This window comes from Puntigrus tetrazona, chromosome 4, assembly GCF_018831695.1.
Source record: "Puntigrus tetrazona isolate hp1 chromosome 4, ASM1883169v1, whole genome shotgun sequence".
NCBI lineage: Eukaryota > Metazoa > Chordata > Actinopteri > Cypriniformes > Cyprinidae > Puntigrus > Puntigrus tetrazona.
Genome location: NC_056702.1, coordinates 20,389,428 through 20,411,956, shown reverse-complemented (window position 1 = coordinate 20,411,956; position 22,529 = coordinate 20,389,428). Strand labels below are relative to the sequence as shown.

The following is a 22,529-nucleotide window of genomic DNA, read 5'->3' as shown; positions in this document are numbered from 1 at the left end:
CAGCCCACTTGTTTGGTGAGCAATGTTCACACTTCCTCAAATGAACAGCACTTACAGCAATCGCACAAGAGATCTAATCAACCCAAACATGACAAGTATGCACACACCATAAGTCATGATTCGATATATAATTACATATCAAAAAAACAGTTCATGTAAATTCACTAACCAAGCACTCTATTTATACGCCAAATTACAGCTGCATACAGTAACTGCAGACTTTAACAGATATATGTAGATTAAGGGTTATTAACAGGGTAAGTGAACAGGACAAATACAGATAGTAAGAATAATTTTTTGCCAATGCCATCGAAAAGACCAAAAAATAAAGCTAAATTAAGAATTGTTTTAACGCATAGAGCTAAGAACAAGCAGCTACATCACACTTTGTTGTTGGAATTAAGCCTTACTCTACATCGCTACTTTCCGCATTGATTGATGTTTTAAGCAGGTCTAATTGCTATGTGGAGACGTTGAGGTCAGTACTTGTGCGTGATTTTCTGTCTGATCTCCCAGCCTGTTCTTCTGCCCTGCAAAATAAAGAGAAAACTAAAATAATAATACCATAAAAAAGACATAAAATGTGTATGTATTCCATAGTACTCTTTAAGCTTTACATTTAGTATATACGGAGATCTGATGTCACTGAAGCACACATTTTCCATGATTCTTCTTTTGAAATCCATTAATGTTATAGAAATTTTTGTCTTGAATTCTTCTGAGTTCTGAAGCAAGAATCTCAGTAATGTCTCTGTACCTCCTCATGTCCTCCACCATCTTCTGCATGTGTTCCTCTATTTCGCTCATCCGCTGTAGCAGCTGTCTATCTTTCACCGTTTCCCTCAATTCCTCAAATAATTTAGGATAATCCACGTTTGCTTTCTCAATAATGTCTTCTGGTTTCGTCGCGGTTTGGTCTTTACTACGTTTCTCTGTATCTTTCTTAATCATCTGATCAGCAGCTGTATGTTTCATTGTATCTGTTCTTTCTTCTCCGCCCGTTTCATTTTTCTCAAAAACACTCTCTATCCCTTGCCGCTGTTTTGCTTGTGTCTTTTTCACTGTTAAGGGTTTTGTTTTAAACCCTTTAAATTTAGTTTTTTTCTTGCCATTTTGTTCAAGTTCTCTTCCTGTGGCTCCTTGTGTTGTTTCTGGCTCTGTATCTTCATCTGTTCTTCCCGAAGTTGGATTTTTCTGTTTCTTCATATGCTTTTGATCTTCATTCTTGTTTTTCTCCAAATGGCATTTATATTTTATTTGTTCCGTATTTACAGTGGCCCCAGACTCTGTCTTTTTCCTCTGTTTTGTCTTTTTCACTCATTTTTCCTTTGGCCTTTTCCTCCTCTAGTTTATCTTTATATTCTTGAATTTCAGACTCATATTTAGTTCTAATGGCCTCCATCTGTAGTCTGACCTCCTCTTCTCTTCTCTTGTACTGTTGAATGAGTCTGACGGCTCTCTCTGCCTCGTGGAACATTTTGTCATTGTAGAAAGTGTCAGTATTTTTCACAATCATCTCATCAATCTTTTCTAAGAGATTCACAACCTGAGCAGGATCTTTTCTTTATTATTGAACACATGATATCTTCCTCCGCAGTCATGGATCAGTTGCTGGAGTTGTGTATCCTTAATGTTGTCTTCAATACTTTTTGCAAGGCAATCTCCCCGTGTAAACACCACCATAGTGTAGGTCTCTGCTTTTTGTCCGAAGGTCAACTTGATCAACTGAACGGTTTCTCTTTCTTCTTGCGTGAATGGGCCGACAGCGATCACAAGCAGAAACACATGTGGTCCAGGAACTGAAAGTTCGATGCATCTCATGATCTCCTGCTGGATCTCGTCATTGCTGAAGGTTGTGTCGAAGAGTCCTGGTGTGTCCACCACGGTCACTGATCGCCCACAGACATCTCCACTCGCTCTTTGGCACTTCTTAGTTACAGATGTCATGCAGCACTCTGACTTAAACGCATCACGCCCCAGGATGGTGTTTCCTGTTGCACTCTTCCCTACTCCGGTTTTCCAACTAATACAATCCTTACATCATTGGAGCTCTTCTCAGTACCAGTGATGGCTGTCAATAACAAAAACAAATGTTTTCAATGCTAAATGCGATTAGAAATGTTGTAACCAGGGTTTAAAATTAACCTAAATGCCGGTAAAGTTGTAACATCACTAGTCAATTTGGCAGGTTACTTTTTGTAAAATTTTTTTGGTCAATATTGCACACCCCTAGTACTGAACAAAATGGTTGCTTCCAGTTGCTTAAAAAAATTTACAATTTCAAAAAACTATTGGGCATAAAACTGATAATTTCTGTGCAAAACAATCTTACTTCTGGGTTTGTATAAGTTTAATTGTTCTTCACAACATAGGTTCTTCGTCACTCTTTATCTCCACACAGACAGCACACCTCCAGGAGCTCAAGAATAACATGAGATGAAATCATGTGTGTTACGCTCCCTTTAAAATTTAGTAGCCAAATTGGCCAAATGTTAATTTCAATCCCTGTTTGTAACATATAAGGTCAGATGCTTTTTTTGCATAAAAAATGGGTCTTATATTTACCAATATATCAACACTGGTGGTTAAAATTAAACAAGCTACTAAAGACATAGGACATGTACACACTACAGTAAAATTTGTAAGTTTACACTTTGATCCTTACAAGGTTATAAAGCCCCAGACTACTTTTTGATTTTTGCAAAGATGATTGTTGCACATCGTCTAAGACAATACTAGCATCCGATAATTTTAACTGTTGTAGAAAACTGGTGAATTTTAATATTTTAAAATCTACATCTACAATTTGTGACATGGCAGTGGACTATAGTACATCGATGACGCATCTGTGTGTATTTAATTATTCATGAGACTTTGCTTTAAACTTCATCAGAATAATGTGAAAACACAGGCGATGTAAAACTGTTTATGGGATAATGGTAGCTTAAATCTGTTGACATGGCATTTGTTTGAGGCAGATGACATGTTTAGACATTAATGAAACGGATCACAAATATCAGTCAAACTGGCTATAAATTAATTCATACTCCTCCAAGCGGAAACAAGCAGTTCACACCAAACTCTGTCAACACGATTTAGGATCGATTGAGCGATTTCCGTTTGGGGATGGATTTGGGAGGTGATTAATGTGTTTGTTCATTCTATGATGCCAATCGCATAAATGTGAATATTATGAGTCAAAGTTATAGATGCCACCAACTGGCAGCAGGAATTGTGTCGTTTTAAAATGCTTTAAATATTGTCAAAACATGGCTGATTAGCGGGGACATTGATATACAAAACATTGTTGTTCACGCAACGTGTCAAAATTGTGTCAAGCTGGAAAGCGTTCTGATTTACAATCAAACATAGATCATTTAAATATATTTAAGTATTTAAGTATATTATATATTTAAATAATTTTAAGACTGGCTACTGTAATACCATAAATACCAAAAGTTAGTCGAATTTGTACATGAAAATCGAAAAACTTAGACAAAGTTAATAAAACTAGTCTCAATTTAAGAATTGGTTCACTTTTAAATGACAATTTCCTGATAATTTACCCACCGTATAGCGTTTACATAATTCTTTCTTCAGTCAAAAAGAATGTAAGGCTGTTGATAAAAACATTCCATGTAGTGAACTTCAATGGACTCTACTGCGGTTGAAGGTCAAAATTAAAGTTTCAAAAGGCAATAAACAAAAATTTCAATTTTCTATTTGGTGCTTCTGCTAAACCTTAGAGAAGGATTAAGAAAAGGATGATTTTTTTACCCTTGGATGTTTGGCAAACTGTGTCTGTTTCCTTAACAGACTGTAATTCTTCAGGAATCTTAAAAAAATGGCCTCCATTTTCCTCCAACATCTTCTCAATGCTGTCAGAAGTTTCTGCACCTGGGCTGACCCCCTTTCTTCTGTAGATGGTGGATTGGCTGTCTGCAGGTCTGTAAAGAGACTCCACCACATTGCTGCCAACATCATAGCTGTCAGTGCTCAAATACTCCATTTGATTCTCACACATAAAGACCGCAATCATATACTCCAAGGAACCTACGCCAAAAATGATGTTTATGAGTTTTAGAGCTTCACTATCCTGCTCTGTAAATGTGCCCAGGCTTTAGGACCAGCAGCAGGACATGAGGTCCAGGGTAAGCCAGTCGGAAACAATTCCTCACATCTTCTTCCTCAGAGGAGAGAGCAAGATCAAGTAGATCTGGAGTATTGATGACTATCAGACGTGTCTTTGACACCAATCCAGCATGCATTTCAAACAAATGATCAGAGGATGGTGTCTCTGAGAACACCTGCCGACCAGAGTGTGTTCCCACAGGAGGCTTTGACATCATTGTGTGACCCCAGCAGTAATATTCTCCTCTCTTTCTTGAAAAAAAACTGTAATTACAAAAAATAACCATGTAAGCGTTAGTTGTTTTTTTAGCTTTTTTTACTAATTTAGTCTTCATGTTTTAAGATTTGTTATGTGTTTTATTATGTGACTATTTGTGTTGACCTGATCTCAACAGAAGAGAAAGTAAATGAGAATCCATCTCCAAGAAAAACATAAAACCAAACAACCACAACCACGAAAAAAATCAAGTCTTTGCTTTATCTATTATTGTTGCTGAGAGTATAAAATCACTAAAATTATGTTACTCAAATAAGTACTATGATCGTATTACGAAATTTTGAAAGTACACCCAACAATAAAAAAGAAAAACACTCAAATGTAAAACTCACAGCTCACAGCAGATTTATATTTGAAGTCACTTCTTCAGAATATCGTTGAACTTTTCTGATGTTCCACTGTTACGAAAATATCAACTTCGAAATTTAATGTACATTAAACTACAAAACCTTGTCTTAATCTGCAATAATTCAATCACAGTCACTTTATTCTCAGACATTATAGTAGGGTAAGTATGTGTTTATTTCAATGTATCCATATATAAATAGTTACCACGTTGTCTGGATGGTCTGCTACGGTTGTCCATCTTAACCCAATTGTCACTTCTTACGATGAGGCAAACAGAAACTGCTACAGCTGTGTTCACTACTATTAATCGTGTGTGTTAATTAAAACTTGTTTGCTTTACAGTAAACCTCAGAAACTAGTCAGACTGATTAGATGTACATTCCATACAACTCCCTACATCATGATCGTACCAATACAACGTAATCTGTCGAACTTGTCACAATTAAATACACGTGAAATAAAAAATTTAATCAATCTGAAGTTTAGTTCAATACATAGTACAATATCTTACAGTAAGCACCTATATTCAGTGAAAATAAAGAGCTTGAGTTGTTTTGGTATGACGAAAGATTCAGCAGCAGGAATGCATTCTCTGCTGGCAAACAAGCATGCAAATAAACATCTTTCCATATGCCAATCATAAAACCTGCCGTGTACCTATAATCAACAGTTTACTGAAGTACCAGACATTAAGACTTAGGGTAAGTAAAAGTACTTTGATATCCAGAGGTTCAACGTTTTGGGAAAAATGTCACATCAAACACATCACACAAAAGGACAAGATAACTTGGATATATAATTATGGATGGTTGGAGACAGAAGCTGGCAAGATAGTCAGGAACATTAAAAGGTAAGTAGCAAGATAAATCACGTTTAGCCTCAAAATAGATCAGTCAATGAGTGTATACGACTTAATGCAGCACTGTACAGGTCAGTCAAATTCTGAGCGTGAGCAGTGTATGCCAGTTAGAAATTTTGTCCGAATTGAGATGGCGCAGATGACATTTAACTCGTAACTTGCATCAGATGAGCCTTAATAACTAATCGTGATACAGCCTTGAGAGTTACTGCGACACTCAATCTTTATCTTTATTAAACTTAAAGTGCTCAAAGCTGAGTGCTCAGTGCTGCTGGCAACACAACACCACTGATTAGGGCATTTCATAGTTAGGGCAGAGCACGCCTCAAAAAAAATAGCCCCTTTACTTTGCATCATTATAGGAACTATGTTACAGGAAGTAGCCGGGCAGGTAGTTCCCGGGAACTTTAGGTTTGCCAGGGCCGTTTGCCTGGTTGCATTCGCACCGCTGACAGGAACTCAGAACTGATATAAGCCCGTGAGCTACATGATTAAAGCGCGCATTCAGCAACCTAAACAACGAAAAGATGGGCGACATTTTGGTTAGAGCTTTATCATGGTGGCTTGAGACAATGAAACCTGTGCAGTCCAGCTCAGCTATATGGTACCTCTTGTACACACTGACACACTGGAGTGTGTTTTCGTAATTATAGTTGTCTTAGTACGATACTTAATTTTATAGTTAACTCTTTTACTTGTGCATCGTTAACTATGTTCTAGATACTTAAAGTTTGCATCGCTGCTATATCTTAAGCGTGTTGTATTTGCACTACAGTAGCACTTTTAGGATCAGTGAAGTTTACATTTTTGTCTTTTATTTAACTTGTTGTCTTCCTTGTGGTCTTGATACTTGTTTACTTACCTTTTACTTACCTGTGTGTTAACACTGCCCCCGTCGTTTTGTATGTTTTACTGTGTGTCGCATCAAATTAAAAATTCTCATCAAAAATAAAATTTCAGTTTTGTATGTATATATCTATATATAAATATTCATGCCTACGTGTATATAAGAAATATTTACATGTGTGTATTGTGCAGCTCTAGTTTAATGACAACATCTAAACCTAGCATACATCCAAGAACGTTGAAGAAAAGTGGCCGAACCCTGACAGTGTTAGCTACTAAAGTTAGTGGTTTAACAACTTTGCATTTGAATTGCTAAGAAAAAAAATGTAAACGTGTTATATTTATAACTTATCTATGTGAAAGTGCAATAAACAAATATACACGTTTCTGGGAATGTTGATGATAGTGATGGTTTTCCTTCTTACTGCTGCTATCCAAGCCATGCAGCGCCACTTTGTTAACCTCGGATACCTGTGATCCAAAGTGCTGTTCTCAGGCAGAAATCTAAACAAATGCTATCTATTTAAGTGTTTTTCACATGCTGGTCGTGAGTGCGACTATGGCAGAGTCAAATGTCTGCGATAAATTGATAGAAAACTTTAATATTCATTCATATTATGGTGTAAGTCAAAATGTCTGTGTTCAAATAATATATGTGTGTTAAAAATATAAATAAATCCTTATATTGCTGTACTGGCCATAACATTCTTATTAATTTGTTATAATTAAAATACATTTAAATTCATAATTCTCACTTATTGATGCTGCTCGATTGCTCCTGTCTGCTGAGAGGTTGGTTTGTTATGTAGCTGCGTGTAGCTTCACTTTCAATTATCAACTCTTCTCTAGAGATCAAATATAATTGCACTGTGTACATACCGTTGATACTATCAAATTAATCTAACAAATTCGACTGCTGTTAGTTCAGCTTTAATCTAAAACTCAGCAGTGAGTTAGTACTTTCGTTAGCTTGATTCACTTTAGCTCCCACCCAGCGTTTTTGCGCCTATTCTTGGTTTTTTCCGCTCCTGTTCATTTGTTCCTCGCACTCGTTAGCTCCGTTTTCACAAGCTCATCAAAACAAGAGTGGTAAGTGAATCCTTACTGTGAGTAAATGGCTTCTCCTGCATCGTCACTTGCAAATCTGTCACATGTATAGCTTATCCTTCTCTGTTAGAGTTGATTCACGTGTGATAAATGCAGAAATATAGCTAGGCTGACCGAGAAGGTTTTAGAATTAGAGACACGTATCCAAACTTTAATTGAGGACAGTAAGAATGCGAGGCTGTAGATACTGCTTTGGATGCGACTAGTACAGTAAATCATGTACATTGTTCGGTTCCAGGTTCAGAGCCCTGTGCAGCAGGGCAATTGGGTGACCGTGGGGCGGGCTGAGTCGCGGGTCAAAACACGCTCTTCTGTTCCGATCAGAACATCAAACAGGTTCTCCCCACTTGGTAGCGCACCCACTGAGAAACCTGATCAAAGTGCTCTAGTAATTGGCGATTCTATTGTGCAGGCGTTGAAAATAGAGACACCAGCCACCGTGGTCCAATGTTTACCGGGAGCCATAGCGTCCTGACATCTTGTCAAATTTAAAAGTGCTGGCTAATGCTAAGCGTGCCAGTCGGAGATCACTAAAAATAATATTAAAGAGGTGTGTGAATTTGCAATCACGATGTCGGACAATGTAATATGCTCTGGTCCCTCCCTGCTTACGGGGTGATGAGATTCACAGCAGACTGCTGGATCTCAATGGCTGGATGTCCCAGAACAACATAGGCTTTATAGACAATTGGATGAGTTTCTGGGGCAGACCTGACCTGCTGAAAAGCGATGGTCTTCATCCCTCCTGGGGTGGTGCCGCTCTTCTATCTAGAAATATGGCATATAGTCTTATAGCTCCAACATGACCAACTAGTGCCCAGGTCAGGAAGCAGACAGACCGGCTAAACCGACCTGCCTGCTAGCTGCCTCCACGTCACAGAAGGCAGTTAATTCTCAGCACATAGAGACTCTTTCACCTAGATATCACACTATAGAGACTGTGTCTGTTCCCGAATTAGAATATGCAGAGAACCTTCAGAGCCAAATCAAAAGCAATAACTTAATTAATGTCAACAAATTAAAACTACCTATAATTCAAATAAGCAAATGATAAAACTTAAAGCCCACTAAATATTAGATCACTTTCCACAAAAGCACTTTATATATATGATTTGATCAAAGATCAGACGCTAGATTTGCTTTTGTTTGGCAGAAACCTGGCTAAAACCAGTTGAATATATTACTTTAAATGAATCTACCCCCAAAATTATTTCTATAAAAATTAGCCACGTTTAAAAGGTAAAGGGGAGGTGTTGCTACAATTTATAACAATATTCTTAGTACTTCTCAGAGGAAGCAGGCTTTAAGTATAACTCATTTTGAAGTTTTGGTGCTGCATATAACATTATCTACAGAATCATGTGCTAGTGATAAATCTTCTGTCATGTTTGTACTGGCTACTGTATACAGGCCACCAGGGCACAGCACAGATTTCATTAAAAGAATTTGCTGATTTTTCTAACTGAGTTAGTACTGGCTGCAGATAAAGTCTTAATTGTTGGCGATTTTAATGTCCATGTTGATAATGAAAAAGACTCATTAGGATCAGCTTTCTTAGACATTCTGAACTCCGTTGGGGTTAGACAACACGTCTCTGGACCTTTTCTTCTGGATTGAAGAAAACAATCTGACTCCATGGTATAATGAAAACACACACACCTAAAGAGAGCAGCCGGAAAATGGAGCGCCAGATGGAGAAAAACTAAATTAGAAGTATTTCGTATTGCCTGGCAGGAGAGTATCCTGTCATACAGAAAGCATTAAAATTGCAAGATATGATTATTTTCATCACTTTTAGAAGAAAACAAACACAACCCCAGTATTTATTCAGTACAGTAACTAAATTAACAAAAAATAAAGCGTCAACAGGTGCTAATATTCCCCAAGAGTATAGCTGCAATGAGTTCATGAATTTCTTTACTTCTAAGATTGATACCATCAGAGATAAAATTGTAACTATGCAGCCGTCAACTGCAGTTTCACATCAGATAGTGAGCTTTAGATCCCTGAGGAAAAATTACACTCTTTCTCCACTATAGGAGAAGAAGACTTGTACAAACTTGTTAAATCATCTAAACCAGCAAACATGTATGTTAGACACTATTCCATCTAAACTATTAAAAGATTTGCTTCCAGAAGTCATAGATCCTATTTTGAACATTATTAATTCATCATTGTCATTAGGATATGGTTCCAAAACCTTCAAACTGGTTGTAGTTAAGCCTCTTATTAAGAAACCACATCTTGATCCCAAAGACTTAGTAAATTATAGACCAATCTCTAATCTCCCTTTTCTGTCAAAGATACTAGAAAAGGTAGAATGAGAATGAGAAAAAATGGTGTCTGTGAGGATTTCCAATCAGGTTTTAGACTGCTCTCATTAGAGTTACTAATGACCTGCTTTTATCATTGGATCGTGGTTTTATCTCGTTATTAGTGCTATTAGATCTTAGCGCAGCATTCGATACTATCGATCACAACATTCTCTTGACTAGACTAGAAAACTATGTTGGCATTAGAGGAAGCGCCCTTAGCATGGTTTTAAATCATATCTATCTGAACGCTATCAGTTTGTAGCATTAAATGAGGAGGTATCATATCCTCAAAAGTGAAATATGGAGTTCATCAAGGCTCAGTGCTAGGACATTTACTTTTCCAACCTGTACATGTTACCTCTGGGAGATATTTTCAGGAGTCATGGTGTGAGCTTTCACTGCTATGCTGATGATACTCAGCTCTATATTTCAGCGCATCCTGGTGATACACACCAAATTGAAAATCTAACAGAATGCATAGTCGATATAAAAAGCTGGATGATGAGTAACTTCCTAATGCTAAATTCTGAAAAAAACAGAGGTGCTAATAATTGGATCTAAAAACCCCACATATAATAATCTAGAACACAGCCTATCACTTGATGGCTGCTCTGTTAAGTCTTCATCATCAGTTAGGAACCTAGGTGTGCTGCTTGACAGCAATCTTTCCTTCGAAAATCATGTTTCTAGCATCTGTAAAACTGTGTTTTTTCATCTTAAAAATATATCTAAATTACGACCTATGCTTTCAACCTCTAATGCAGAAATATTAATTCATGTGTTTATGACCACGAGGTTAGATTATTGTAATGCTTTATTGGGTGGTTGATCTGCACGCTTTAATAAACAAACTTCAGCTAGTCAAAACGCCAGCAGCCAGAGTCCTTACTAGAACTAGGAAGCATGATCACATTAGCCCGGTTCTGTCAACACTGCACTGGCTCCTATCAAACATCGGATAGATTTTAAAATCTTATTAATTACCTATAAAGCCCTGAATGGTTTATCTCCTCAATACTTGAGCAAGCTCTTATCACATTATAGTCCTGCACGTCCGCTGCGTTCTCAAAACTCTGGCCATTTGATAATACCTAGAATATCAAAATCAACTGCGGGCGGCAGATCCTTTTCCTATCTAGCACCTAAACTCTGGAACAACCTCCTAACTCTGTTCGGGAAGCAGACACACTCTGCCAGTTTAAATCTAGATTAAAGACACATCTTTTAACTTAGCCTACACATAACACACCAACACACTTTTTATTATTCAAATCCGTTAAAGGATTTTTAGGCTGCATTTTTTAGATTTGCTGGAACCAGGAACACTACTCCTAAAATACGATGTACTTGTGACATCGTAAAAAGAATGGCATCTACGCTAATATTAGTCCTGTCTCTATCTCAATCTGTTTTCACAGTTTGTATCCAGACTAGATGGTGGATCAGCACCCAGAGATTATGTTCATCAGAGACCAGAAAACCTAGATGCGCCCCATGTGACAGATCACCAGATCCTGATGCACACACACACACGCACACACTAAGTCATTTACACTATCTGACACAGCTGCGTTTAAAATTGAACTGGAAGTTAAGTGCTGGGCGTCCGATCAGAGGAGAACTGACCTCAACTGAGTCTGGTTTCTCCCAAGGTTTTTTTTCTCCATTCTGTATGCATGGGGTTTTGTTTCCTTGCCGCTGTCGCCTCTGTCTTGCTTGGTTGGGGACACTTAACTTCTAGTGATTTAACGAATTGATTCCAGAGACCGTCTCTGCATTTAATAAGAAATTGGTCACTCTCATTATACATCTCTGTCATTGTACTCTTCTACATTATACTGTTCAGTGCTTTGATGCAACCTGTATTGTTAAAAGCGCTATATAAATAAAAATGATTGATTGATTGATTGATTGACTTATTGTAAGATATTAATACAGTGTTACACTTGTTACAATATTTTATTTATTAAACGTTATGATTAATATCATATTTTATAACGTCAGAAGCTCATTTCAGTCTTGTAAAAAATTATGTTCATGATACAAACACAAAAATCTGATCTCAAGTTGATTTGTGCCATTGTTTTATTATTCCTACACAAAACATCAGAAGTACTTGTTCTTAATCAATCATGCTCAGAAAAAAAAAAAAAAAAAAAAAAAAAAATTAATTACATGTTCTTAATTCATGTTTGTAAAAGAAACTTTTCAATGGAAAGGTCATTTTAATTATAATGATACAAATGTTTATTCTGTTATTTGAGTGATAGAAGTTGAGCTGCAGTATTAATGTCTTGAAGAGACTCATAACATCTCACTGTTACTGATTCATCATGCAGCTCAAAGAATTGCATATGGTAGAATCTCATCAGTCTCTTCTGATTCATCAACACAATTTCACAGATGATCCAAACCAAGCCATAAACCCAGGATAGAGTGTCTGAGTGAATGTGGTCTGGACTGTGTGGATGAGTCTCATTGTGTTTCTGGAGATGCTGAAGAAGGACAGAGTTCCTTCGCTCCTCATCCACATACACTCCTACTTTATAGACATTATCATAGTCTCCAGTTCCTTTTCTGATGATGATGGGCTTCACTGAGAGTTCGGTCCATGTGTCATTGTGTCTGAATGAGTATCTGAAAGGAGAGCAGATCAAACTCCAGGACTGATCAGTACCTCCAAACCAACACTCTTCACCCCGTCCCTTCCTGCTGATGCTCTTATATGACACTGATACCAACACTTCTCCACTCCACTCAGTCTCCCAGTAACAGCGTCCACACAAACTCTCTCTACACAACACCTGACACACATCATCAAATCTGTCTGGATGATCACGGTATGGCTGAGAATCAGACACACATGTCACCTCTCGGTTGTCCTCAGACAGGCGGAGATCATTGTTTGCTGTGTTTGGATCCAGTGTTAGAAAACAGGCATCTGAACACAAGAACAGGGTATTAATAACAACAACAACAATTACTACAGCTGTGTGTGTGTGTGTGTGTGTACACTGATTTATATATTGTAGGGTTTCAGAGTGAATCAGATCATTGAAGATTCAATCGGAATATTGAAACTTGAGGGCAGATTCCACCAAGAGACCCAGGACAAGACAACAACATCATAAATCTGTCCAGGATATCTGACTGAAGACTGAAACAAGCAGATCCTCTTTCACAGATCAGCTTGCAACATTAACACAAAAGTACACTTATTGATAATCTTTTAACTTAGCCTACACATAACACCCCAACATACTTTTTATTATTCAAATCTGTTAAAGGATTTTTAGGCTGCATTACTTAGATTTGCTGGAACCAGAAACACTACTCTAAAATCACGATGTACTTGTGACATCGTAAAAAGAATGGCATCTACGCTAATATCAGTCCTGTCTCTTTCTCAATCTGTTTTCACAGTTTGTATCCAGACTAGATGGTGGATCAGCACACAGAGATTATGTTCATCAGAGACCAGAAAACCTAGATCGCCCGTGGACAGATCACCAGATCCTGATGCACACACACATGCTGCTGTCGCCTCTGGCTTGCTTTGTTGGGGACACTTAACTTCAGTGTTTATCGTCAGATTGATTACAGAGACCATCTCTGCATTTAATAACAAATTGGTCACTCTCATCATTATACATCCCTGTAATTGTATTCTTCTACTTCATACTGTACAGTGCTTTGATGCAACCTGTGTTGTTAAAAGCGCTATATAAATAAAAATGATTGCTTGATTGATAATCCCAACTTCGGCAGGAGATTGTCAAAGTTGGCACAAATAATCAAGATGATGGTCAATAAGAGGCATAGCAGGACCATCACATGCAAACCTATGGTATAACTCACAAGCTAAAGGCTTTGAATGGTTTCCCCATCCAAGACAATAAACAGACTGAATTTCCTTACAAGGGTCTCCATAGTATGCATCCTTGTGTTCACAGAAACAGCATAAACTGAATTTCCATGCATATACATGCTGAATAATAACATAATCGCTATGTACATAACTGCATATTATGCTAACTATCGTGCTAATCACTCATTGTTTATGTATTTTGAAAATCTATGGAATGGTTCTCCTGAAAAACTGAATATGCTGGTTAGCTATGTTTTGAAGCCTTATTTAGAAAAATACCATCTTAAACCAGCAAGGACCAGCATAAACCAGCTTCAAAACATACCTACCCTGCATATGCTGTTTTTTTTTTTCCAACAGGGTTATATGGCTATATCCATTTACATTTAGTCTTTTTGCAGACGCTTTTATCAAAACGCATCAAAGAGTACATCAAGCGATTCATTTTTTTGAGGGACAAACAGACAGAGTAAGTGCTTGTAACACCAAGTCACAGGCAGTGTTCAAATTAGTACAAGCCAGAAAGGGAAGGAATAAACAAGCGGAAGGAGAAGTGAGAATTAAAGAGGTGAGTTTTCAGCTGTTTCTTAAAGATTGACAGAGATCCATGTTTATCCATGTTCAGTATGCATGTGTTCAAATCACTTTGCTTTATTTGTATTAAAAAGAGAAGTATCTTGTATTTAATGTCTTAAACTGCAGATCTTGTTGCTGTGATAATTAAGTTTTTTCACTATATTTTAATATCCAGTGCAAAGTTGATGTTGCACGGCTCATTCAATGAATCGCTGGCGACTCGGTGATCTGCCATAAAAGTGATCCTGTTTAAATTCTCTATAAAATCTTAAATTATTCATTTGAGCCTATACAATATTCTGGTTGGGACTTAAACCTGAATACACACAGCCCTGGGACTTGGTGGGGACCTAAATTGAGGTTCCCACGGACACAAAAGCTTACAAATCCATCAGAATGCATTTTTTGAGAAAGTAAAATGTAGAACGTTTCTACGATGTAAGGGATAGGTTTAGGTGTAAGCGTTGGTGTACGGTGATAGAATATATGATCTGTTCAGTACAGCAAGCATTACATCTATAGAGAGAGTCCAGACAAGGATAGCAAACCAGGCGTGTGTGTGTGTAGACGTACATTTTTTCATTCCTGCTGTAATACTGGACTCTCCTCCATGATCAGCACTAGAAAACAGAGTCACAGTGAGTCAATAAAAAACTGTTGTCAAGGTAGCTGGGTGGTTGCAATGATGTTGATAAGATGTTCAGGTGGTTGCTTTGCAGTTACAAATGCACTCAGTGTGGTTGCTAGGGTGTTACTATGTAGTGGCTAGAGTGTTGCTATACAGTTCCTAGGGTACATCGGGTGGTTGCTAGGGTGTTGTTGTGCAGTTGCAGAGATTTGATCTGATCATTATCACTCTGGAATGACGAGAAGACACAGAAAGCGAAGACAGTCCAAATCCAGATGAACTGTGGCGCATCTTCTAGATACTTCTAGAAACCGACTTGTAAAGCAACAACACTGTTAAAAGTGTTAAGCACTTGTGTAAATATGCTGCAAAATTTTTGTCAAAAATAACTAAATTGTGTGCAGAACTTTCTGTTGTCAAACAATAATATCACTGGATGATCACATTTAATGGCAAAATCAATGTTTGTAAAAAGTAAACTCATATTTCCTACTGACAATAAAACTAACACATTAAACCATTTTTAGCTGCATACAGTAGCCCTGCTAGACATACTGCAGTTTGTTACTCAAAGTACCTGCATTGTGGAATAAAATCTTCATCTCCAGATGTTTGCGTTTCATTCATGATGGATCTGCACCACTGACTGTAGAAGGAAAGGGCAAACAATCACAACAGTTAAACAGTCTATTGTTCAGTCTGAAGAGATTTGATGATAATACTGCACTGTACAAAAAATAATAATTACATTTTACACAATTTTTATTTCTTAGGAAAATATTCTTAAATTAAAAACAGTAACAATTTTACAGGTGTCACAGTCTAAAAATGATATGGGCTTAAGATTGCATAAAGCTCATGAAGGTGAGATATTCTTTTTATATTAAATAACAAATATTAAAATACATGAGACAGGGTGCCTAGTCCTCCAAGGAAGAAAAAAGCGGCAAGGTGTCAGATTAATTCATCCCGGCTAATTTCCCTCAAGTCATTGAAGCGGTTCACAAACGAATAAGGAAACAAACACCACCTTAAGCCCTGAAGTTAGAGCACCACCTCAAAAAGATGGCTAAAGTCATTGAATGTGAGGTAATTATGTCCGGTGATAAGAATGCCCTTAGCAATGCGACACTAAATGGACTACGTGTGTTCCGTCCCATACCCTCCAAAATTTGAATGAAGCAAAGTGGGATGCTCCACATCTTCTTCTCTTTGGTGAAGAATACACCAGTATCTTGACAGCCAGAGTAAGTAATATCAAAAGAAACTTGAAGAACCAAGTATCAAGCACTGGACAGAACTTGCAAGGTGACACTCTGTCAGGTGATGCTTTTAATCGTAGAAGGTATCCAAGATGTCCCTTAATCCTCATCGATTCATCCAAATGTAGAGTTTGTTTTATCAGAACTTGAGTTAAGTCACTTTGCAAGAACTTCTAGAGAATTGAAATAAGAGGCAAAGTGGACGAAAAGTTCTTCATTCTTCTCACTCCCAGATTGAAGGTGACATTGAAGGAGTTAACTTGTTAAGACTCGTCATAACTGTGATGTGCTCGATGAGAATAGGTTCATGTCAAGCACTAAGTCACTTCAAGGATCAGATGTTATTTGTTAGATTACACCCAGCGGCGTTATCCTCAACCAGACTGAGGAAGCACATGGCCACTATGTCCAAGGTTCTCAAATTAAAGGACAATAAATGGACGAACTTGACAACTTCCTAGGACACGATGTTAGGTCCATCAGCAGCATTATCATCTACCTAAGCGTACATTACAGCCTGGCGAAGATAAGTAAAATTGTTATGGCCATGGAACAAGGACAGCTATCTGAATTCAGCGCCTCAGATGGTATAGACGCTGCCGGGCCTTCTTCACCAGGATGTTGATGTGACAGGACCAAGACAGGTCCTGCGTGATGTTAACACCCAGGTACCGAAAACTGTCCACTCTCTCCACTGGGGTCCCGTCGATCATGATGGGATGGTAAGAGCGCACCTGCTTTGTGCTGAAGTCCACTATTTGTAGTGGCCAGACAGTCATGTGTGTACAGCGAGTACAGCAGGGGCTCAGAACACAACCCTGAGGGGCTCCAGTGCTGAGAGTGAGGGAGGATGAGGTGTGTTTTCCCATCCGTACGGCTTGTGGTCTGTCGGTCAGGAAGTTGGTGATCCAGTGACGCAGGGATGGGCTGAGTCCCAGGACCTCCAACTTCGAGGAGAGTGTGGAGGGAACTATGGTGTTGAACGCTGAACTATAGTCCACGAACAGCATTTTCACATAGTTCCCTTTCCTAAAATCCAGGTGGCTCGTGTTTGTGTGGAGGAGGTGAGTGATGGCATCCTGCGTAGACCGGTTCTGGCGGCAGGCGAACTGTAGTGGGTCGAGTGTGTCCGGTAGTGATGAGGTGATGAAGTCTCCGACGAGTCTCTCGAAAACACTTCATCACTGCCGACGTCAGAGCTACAGGGTGGTAATCATTCAGGCAAGATGGTTGAGGTTTCTTCGGCACAGGAACAATGATGGACTGTTTGAAACACAAGGGGACTGTAGACTGTTTCAGGGAGAGATTAAATATCTCAGTGAACACCGGTGCTAGGTGGTCAGCACAGGCTCTCAGAACCCGAAACTTGTCATGAACACATACACTCGGAGCCAAGAACAGTCAGAGCAGTATACTTAACGTTTTGGAAGACATACTAAGTGCCAGATTATCATTTGCTGAATTAAATCTAGGTTTATTTATTTCTGCAATCCTCCATTTAAAGAAATTTGGCTAATTTACTTATCTTACATAGACTTTTGGCATATTTTGTTGTTTTTATTACGTATATGTACATCTATGAATTATATTCAAGAAAACACGATTGTATATTTATTCAGAGGGTGTGTAATCATTCATGCTGTGCAGTGTACAGTATATAATTTTAGTTATAGTGTTATAAACGTACATGAAATGTTATGAAAGTCAAAAAGATGGATCTTACCTGATGCCATGTTAAAACATATTTTTGCCAGGATACTGTGCGTGAAAAGAGCACACTGTGTGATAGAGCACAAACAGCATTAGAAGAAGGAGAAGCCTGCAATGACGGACAAACACATTCTGATGGGATTTACTTGATCCCGCCCTGACAGGTGTGTCTTGTTTGCCGAGCAAAACAAAGAGTTTGCATTCCCATTTGTATGTTACCTTGTGAAGATTTTGCATGTTTAAATTCCGTTGGCAAGAGTTACGTGCAAATCATGAAAAAAAAAACTGCATTTCTATTACAAACTATAGCTTATATATATATATATATATATATATATATATATATATAGACAGAGTGGAGTACGGAAAGTATTCAGACCCCTTCAATTTTTCACTCTTTTAGCCATTTGCTAATATCATTAAAGTTCTTTTTTTTTTAAGGTGTAGAACCATCTCAAGGATGATCAGAAGAAATGAAGAGCACTTGAGTTAAATATATGAGTATCACAGCAAAGAGTCTGAACACATGTGATTGTTCTGTCAATATAGGGTGCTGTGTGTATATTAATAAGAAAAAATGAGCTTAAAATATTAAACCACTAAAATATTAAGTATTAAGTAAAGGATCATGTGACACTGAAAGTTCTCTTTGTAAAAAACAGCCTATTAAATAAAAAGATAAATTTTATGACAGCACTAGCAATCTCAAATTCCACCGCCATTCATAAAAGTCACCGTTTAGTGGTTTTAATCATTTGAACTCTTTTAACTGTCCAGCAGAGAACTCTCAGAACTATTCTGGCCATTTATCATATTTTGGCAGTTTATTTAGCTTAATACCATTTATGCAATTTCGAACTTTGATTATGCAAATCACATGAATGATTTACTATCATCTACCCTTAGGCGCCACAGATTTTTTTTGGAAATGCAGGATTTTGACACCAAGCCTTTGGAAGCGTTGAAAGGGCTTAAAGATAGAGATCTAAAGTAAATTAGAAGAAACGATGGGCAGGACCGAAAGTTGATCAGAAAAGAGGAATTATTACTTCATTATTATTATGCTATAACAAATTTGAATAGGAACATGACATCATTTTGGTCTGCCATCTAGTGGTAGGGAATACAACTGAGACAATAAACCGTATTAGGAACTGCAGTCGCAATTTTTTTATTTGACGCTTGAGTAAATGATATGGATGGCAACAGTTTTATTTGGCTGCTGTCATATTAGAAATTATGCCCTAATCCAGTACACTGAAAAAAAAAAAAAACTGATTTTCACTTTATATCGCTTAACTCAAATATCTTGTTTTATAGTCCTGAAAGAAAAAAAAATTACATATGAGATGATCCAAAAATAACTAGTCATTTTAACAATGAAGAACACAATCAAACAGTCTCTCTTAAAAGTGTTACAGCCCCTTCTTCAGCTTCCTCAACAAAAACAGGTGGAAAAAGCTTTTGCTTTCCTTCTTTAAAAATGAAGAATACTGCAAGTGACATACATTATAAAAACATCTGAACAATATATGACATTCGTAAGTACAAAAGTACAATGATATCATTCACATCACAAAGCAAAATGATACACAAGAATACATTGCCCTTTGGGGAGGAACTCCATCTTTGAGTTTTTTTGTAGACTCGTAGAGCAGGTGATTGATACCCTTCCTGCATACAGTGCAGTGATAAGGTTTCTCTCCACTGTGAATCCTTTAAATGTCTTTTCAGACGTGATGAACGACTGATTCTCTCGTTTCACTCTAAACACTTTTTAAGGTTTCACTCCAGTGTGGATCCTTTCATGTCTTCGAAGGTCTCCTGAAAAACCGAATCTCTTACTGCAGTGTGAACATGAATAAGGTTTCTCTCCAGTGTGGATCCTCACATGCATTTTCAGATGTGCTGACTGACTGAATCTTTTGTCACAGTGTGAGCACTTGTAAGGTTTCACTCCAGTGTGGATCCTCTCGTGTCTTTTTAGGTCTCGTGAATCACTGAATCTCTTACTGCAGTGTGAACACGATAAAGGTTTCTCTCCAGTGTGGATCCTCTCATGTGTTTTCAGATGTTTTAACCAACTGAATCTCTTGTCACAGTGTGAACATTTGTAAGGTTTCACTCCAGTGTGAATGCTCTCATGTGTTTTCAGGTCTCTTGACTCTCTGTATCTCTTGTCACAGTGTGAACACTTGTAATTTTTTTCTCCAGTGTGGACCAACTCATGTGATTTCAGATGTGCTGACTGGTTGAATTGTTTGTCACAGAGTGAACACTTGTAAGGTTTTTCTCCAGTGTGGATTATCTCATGTATTCTCAGATGTGCTGACCGACTGAATCTCTTGTCACAGTGTGAACACTTGTAAGGTTTAACTCCAGTGTGGGTTTTCTCATGGCTTTTAAGAACCCCTAAATCACTGAATTGTTTATTACACTGTGCACATTTATAAGTTTTTTCCATTGTGGATCATCTCATGTGTTTTCAGATGTGCTGACCGACTGAATCTCTTATTACAGTGTGAACACTTAAAGGGTTTTCTCCATTCTGAATACTGTCATGCAGTTTTGTACACCTCGCTGAAGTAAAAGTCTTTTCACACTCAAAGCACAGGTACTCTCCACAGAAGTGTTTTCTGACCTTCTTTCCAATTTGTAGACGCACAAAGCTGATACCACACAAATTGCATGAATGTTGCTGCTCTTTTGAATGAACTTCTAAGTGTTTCTTCAGAACTGGAGCCCATAAAAACATTTTACCACACTGATCACAAGGGTGCTGCTGCTCTCTAGTGTGGATGTTCATGTGATCATTAAGGCTTGCTGATTGAGTGAAACTCTTCCCACACTGAACTTTCATGTGACGCTCAAGACTTATTTTTTATGCGTGAAACTCTTTTCACACTGAGTGCAGGTGAAACATTTTGTGTCTCTTCTTTTCTTTAAATCTTTCAGTTTGGTTTTAGAGCAACTCAGACATTTTTCTTCTATTTTGACATGATTTTTCTCCTCAGCTTCATTTGATTCTTCATTCTTATCTTTTTCTTCAATCAACTCTGAAATAAAAGTAAAAATTGTGAAATGTCAAAATAACATCATGGCTCCAGACTAACATTTGAGAGCACCAACACCAAGTTATACAGATGGTGGCACAAGAATGGATGTGGTAGTGCAATATCAAAAATAAAGATAATTTAATAATAAAATTAATACTGTAATGCCTTGAGCTTGAGTTGGGAAGCATGCAAAATTTACTTTTATTAACATCAGTAACGTGTAATATGTAATTTCCATATAGGAAATTAATATATTAGTCTTACTAAATGTATCATTATTCTTCTATATTATAACGAACTGACGTCTGATGTTTTGTAATAGTTATTTTAGATTTTAGAATATTAAAAGTAAAAATGAATGACTAATAAGCATTAGGGCTGGGACCAATAAATTGATGGACTGTGAACTGTGACCGTGCTCTGAATAGTTTGTGTAATCAGTCCAAAGGTAGTGTAAGTACTGAAGTACTGTAACACGCTTATGGGCACAGGAATGCCTTGGTCATGCCAGGAGCAAACTCCAAGAATGAAGGGGTAACTGGGAGACCCTTTAGGTCACCTACTCTCCTCAGAGAACACAGTGCTAGCAACAGTGTGGTCTTTATCGTCAGCAGATGATCAGAGATCTCCTTTATGGGCTCAAATGGCAGCCCACAGAGAGCCTGCAAGACCACAGTCCGAGCCCATGTTGGAACCCAGGATTGTACTGAAGGCCTCAACCTCAGCGCACTATAGAGGAAACGTGTCACCAAGGGGTCTCTACCAACTGATTGTCCACCGAGAGAGGCGTGGTAGGCGAGATCATGCCACGTAAACCTTCAGGATAGAGTGAGTGATTCCTGTAGAGAACCTGACCTTCAAGAACTCCAGCACTGTACCAACTGGGCAGTTAACTGGGTCAAACTTTAGCTACACCATGAAGTGCCAAGTTTCCACTTCAGTGCGTACAGTTTACTCATAGATGGAGCTCTGCATCAGAATATAGTCTAAACAACCTCAGTTGAGAGACCACAAGCTATGAGTTATGCCACCTCAGGAGCCACACCCACTGTTTCCACAGCTCCGGCTACCTGTGAGAGGAGGTCATGATGTAGGAACCAGGGTTTCCTCCACATATCTAAGGTACATACAGTGTGGCATGACACTTTAATAATGCAAAGTGGATTAAGAGAAATGGACTAAAGGAAATACCCGTTCCTGAGCCACCACTGTAGCCACTGCCTCATGTACAACAGGACAAGAGGTTATATGCAACTGCCATAAGACCTCACAGTTTCTGAAACTGCTTGCCAGTGAGTGACTGGCTTTTTTATTCTCGTGACTATAGTGAGGACCGACTCAATCCGAGCAGGGGTCATAAGAGCCTGCATCATGGCACAACACACCAAGATAAGTGGTTCTCTGAGCTGGTGAAAGCACACTCTTCTTGGCGTTCAGTCTCAATCCCAAACGTTTCACGTGAGCGTTGATTACATCACGATGAACATCAGCAAGTCATAGATATAATTAAGTATGCGGATATCCTGGAGTCGTAGAGGAGCCACAA

General features: G+C 38.1%; 1 protein-coding gene and 1 pseudogene across 1 annotated transcript; both read right to left on the bottom strand.

The window, feature by feature from the left end:
- Nucleotides 1–1,246: 1,246 nt before the first annotated feature.
- Nucleotides 1,247–15,865, bottom strand: LOC122342273 (annotated as a pseudogene).
- A 3,717-nt stretch (nucleotides 15,866–19,582) lies between these two features.
- On the bottom strand, nucleotides 19,583–20,492 carry LOC122343110 (zinc finger protein 468-like). The gene has a single exon (XM_043237447.1). It carries the CDS (start codon nucleotides 20,389–20,391, stop codon nucleotides 19,705–19,707), a length of 687 nt encoding a protein of 228 aa, XP_043093382.1. The 5' UTR covers nucleotides 20,392–20,492; the 3' UTR covers nucleotides 19,583–19,704.
- Nucleotides 20,493–22,529: the final 2,037 nt, after the last annotated feature.